The 2805-nt window shown below is 50.7% G+C and overlaps 1 protein-coding gene across 1 annotated transcript in view; it reads left to right on the forward strand.

Annotated features, from left to right (window-relative positions):
• Nucleotides 1-2805, forward strand: part of WDR62 (WD repeat domain 62) — a 61412-nt gene that overhangs the window by 41541 nt on the left and 17066 nt on the right. Inside the window, exons 17-18 of the mRNA XM_019624803.1 lie at nucleotides 1469-1656; nucleotides 2667-2800. Of these exons, the coding sequence (XP_019480348.1) occupies nucleotides 1469-1656; nucleotides 2667-2800 (322 nt within the window). The remainder of the gene's footprint in view (nucleotides 1-1468; nucleotides 1657-2666; nucleotides 2801-2805) is intronic.

A 2805-nucleotide genomic window follows, 5' to 3' on the forward strand; every position in this document is an offset into this window, starting at 1 on the left:
AAGGAAATAAGGAATGTTGGGGGAGGGGTGACAATTTTAAGGTAAACAGGAACCAGGCCTCACTGGGGTGATGCTATGTGAGCAGAGAAATACAGATCTTGAGAAAAAAATGTTGCAGGCAGAGAGAACAGTCTGCAAGGGCCAAGGCCATGAGGCAGGATTATGCTTAGCTTAGCATGTTCAAACAAGTGCAGGGAGACTCCGGTGTCTGGGTTGAGGGTGGGTGAGGGGGAGAAGGGCTGAGAGAGGCAACGGGGGCCAGATGGTGTGGGGCCATGTGAGATGTGGTGCGTTCCCTCAACATTCCTTGTTGTCCTCCACCTATTTTTTTCCCCATTGCACTGAGTGAGACGGAGACAAGGGAGGGCTCTGAACCGAGGACAACCATGATCTAACTCAGGTGTTAACAGGTCCCTGTGGCTGCCTTTGGGAAACAAACTCTGAGAGGCAAGCAGGGGGACCAGGGAGAAGACTGCTGTGATAATCCAGGCAGGAGAGATTGGAGGCTGGACCAGGAGGGAGAAGAAATGGTTGGATTCTAGAGGGATCTTGAAGGTTGAGCCAAATGATTGGATGTGAGGGAAAGAGAGGGGGACCGAGATGATATTAGGATGGAATGAATGATTGTTAACTTGGAGGAAGGGTAGACTAGGAGCTGGTGGGTTAGAAGTTGGCAGCAGAATCCTAAACCTTAGGTTGGAGGGTTTATTTCAGGAACAGTGTGTGTCAGACCTCAGATCAACGACTAAATGTCAGCTCCACAGGGAAATCCCCCCTACCATCTGCTTCCCTGCAGCCTGGGTCAGGGTGTCTGGCCATGCTCTCAGGCCCCCAGGCTTCCCCTTATCAGTGTAGATTACAATTGGGATTATAGTCAACAAATAATCACTGTGCACTTACTCTTTGTGGGCTCTGTTCTAAGTCTTTTATATGTATTACCTTGTTTAGATCTCATTGAGGTAGGGGCTTTTCACATCCCCCATTTCACAGATAGGGAAATTGAGGCCCAACGAGGTTAAGTAACTTGTTCAGGGTCACATAGCTAGAACATAGGATCGACCCTAGGCAGGCCGGCCCCAGAGCCTGAGTTCTCAAACACCCACCNTTTGTAAGAGAGATGATACCATGTACCTTGAAAACTGTATGGTGAGAATCAAGTGAGATGACTATATATGTCATCCTGATAGATTTCCTTAGGTAAATTTTACATATGTATTATTTTATATATGTAAAATAAATTCCTTAGCACGTGGTTGGTGCTCAAAGAAATACCTTTTGTTGCTCCCTTCAATTTACTACAATCCTCCCTCACAGCCCTCAGAACAAGCCCTGGTTAGCTGGGGTGCCCTGGAGCCTACCCAGGGTGTAAACCTGACATGATCCAGAGCCCCCGCACTAAGATAATGGGGCGTTTTCCAGGAAGGACCAGGGAATGGTGTCTTGACTGTGGTGACCCAGGTGGCTTCAGGGTCCAATGACTTTCATAGTCACTATTCCTCCCCCTCGCACATCTCTCTTTGGCCTCTGCAGCTGCGTGTTCATCTGGCACCTGGGCCCGGAGATCACCAACTGCATGAAGCAGCACTTGCTGGAAATTGACCACCGGGAGCAGCAGCAGCGGAGCACGCAGGACGGGAAGTGGAGCAGCCACCCCAGGTTGTGGCAGCCACCTGTGCTCCCCCGGAGGAATGTGTTTCTGCCCTAGGCCCTGAGAGGAGTGATGTGGGGGACATGGCCATGGCCAAGACAGCCCTGATCTTTGTGCACTCGCAGCCAGTGCGGGGGATGAACTTTGAATACAAAATTATTATAATACACATGAGAAGGGTTTTGAAGTGGAACAGCCTGTGAGCACTGTGATGGGGGAAGCCCCAGGGGGCTGTGGGGACCAGAGGAGGCCCCTGCTCCAGCCGGCGGTGGGGAGGGAGGTGGTTGGGGAAGGGTCTAGTGGCGTTGAGTTGCCTTCTTACTCTTTAAAGTCTTTTGCTGCGAGACCACTTTTATTTGGAGTGGATTCATGTTCTAGTTTTTGATTTGGGATTTGGATTTGGAGGTCTCATTTTGAGGAGGAGGTTTTGGGGGTTTTCTTCTCTTAACCCAGGAGCTGTCTCTGTTTTGAGGCCTTGCCATTGCCTCCCCGTAGGGACCAGGCCTTGACATGGGCTGCCTGTCCTGAGGTGGTATTGGAGGTACTGCAGATGAAGATGCCAAGGGAGAGAGCAGCTCCCTTTGGCTCCTGGTTTCGAGGCTCACACCCTACCCAGGGGCTGGAGCAGGGTTCTGGCTCCAGCGCCCACCTCGTGTGAAGGATGTTTTAGACTCCTGGACTCCAAAGGAGCTAAAATTTCACTGCTACCCCTCACTTCCCAGAACAGAACCCAGCAACTCAGCACCCAAGCCCCACAATCTGCTTTGTTTTCTGTTCCATTGCTGTGGCCCCTGGAGAGTTTTATTTTTGGAACCCAGTCTTTCTTATATCTCATTTATTGTGTTGATATATTTCTAGCAGAGCGGGTGTGGCAGGTGAGACCTCCCAGCACCTTCTTGACCAAAAATCAGTTCCATATGTTCATGTGCAACCTAGCACAGGGCCCAGCCCTAAGCAGGTCCCCCGAGCACCTCATTTATCTATTTCTCTTCCTTGCTGTCCTTTTTTCCGGCTTCAGGCAGGAGACATATGCACCCATACCCAGAGAGGTTTGCTCCCTAAGCCCTGGAGAGCAGACAGAGGATGAGCTGGAGGACGAATGCCAACCTGAAGAGTTGCTGAAGACACCATCCAAAGAGAGCTTGGATCCAGGTTGG

This window comes from Hipposideros armiger, unplaced genomic scaffold (assembly GCF_001890085.2).
Source record: "Hipposideros armiger isolate ML-2016 unplaced genomic scaffold, ASM189008v1 scaffold_609, whole genome shotgun sequence".
Taxonomy (NCBI): domain Eukaryota; kingdom Metazoa; phylum Chordata; class Mammalia; order Chiroptera; family Hipposideridae; genus Hipposideros; species Hipposideros armiger.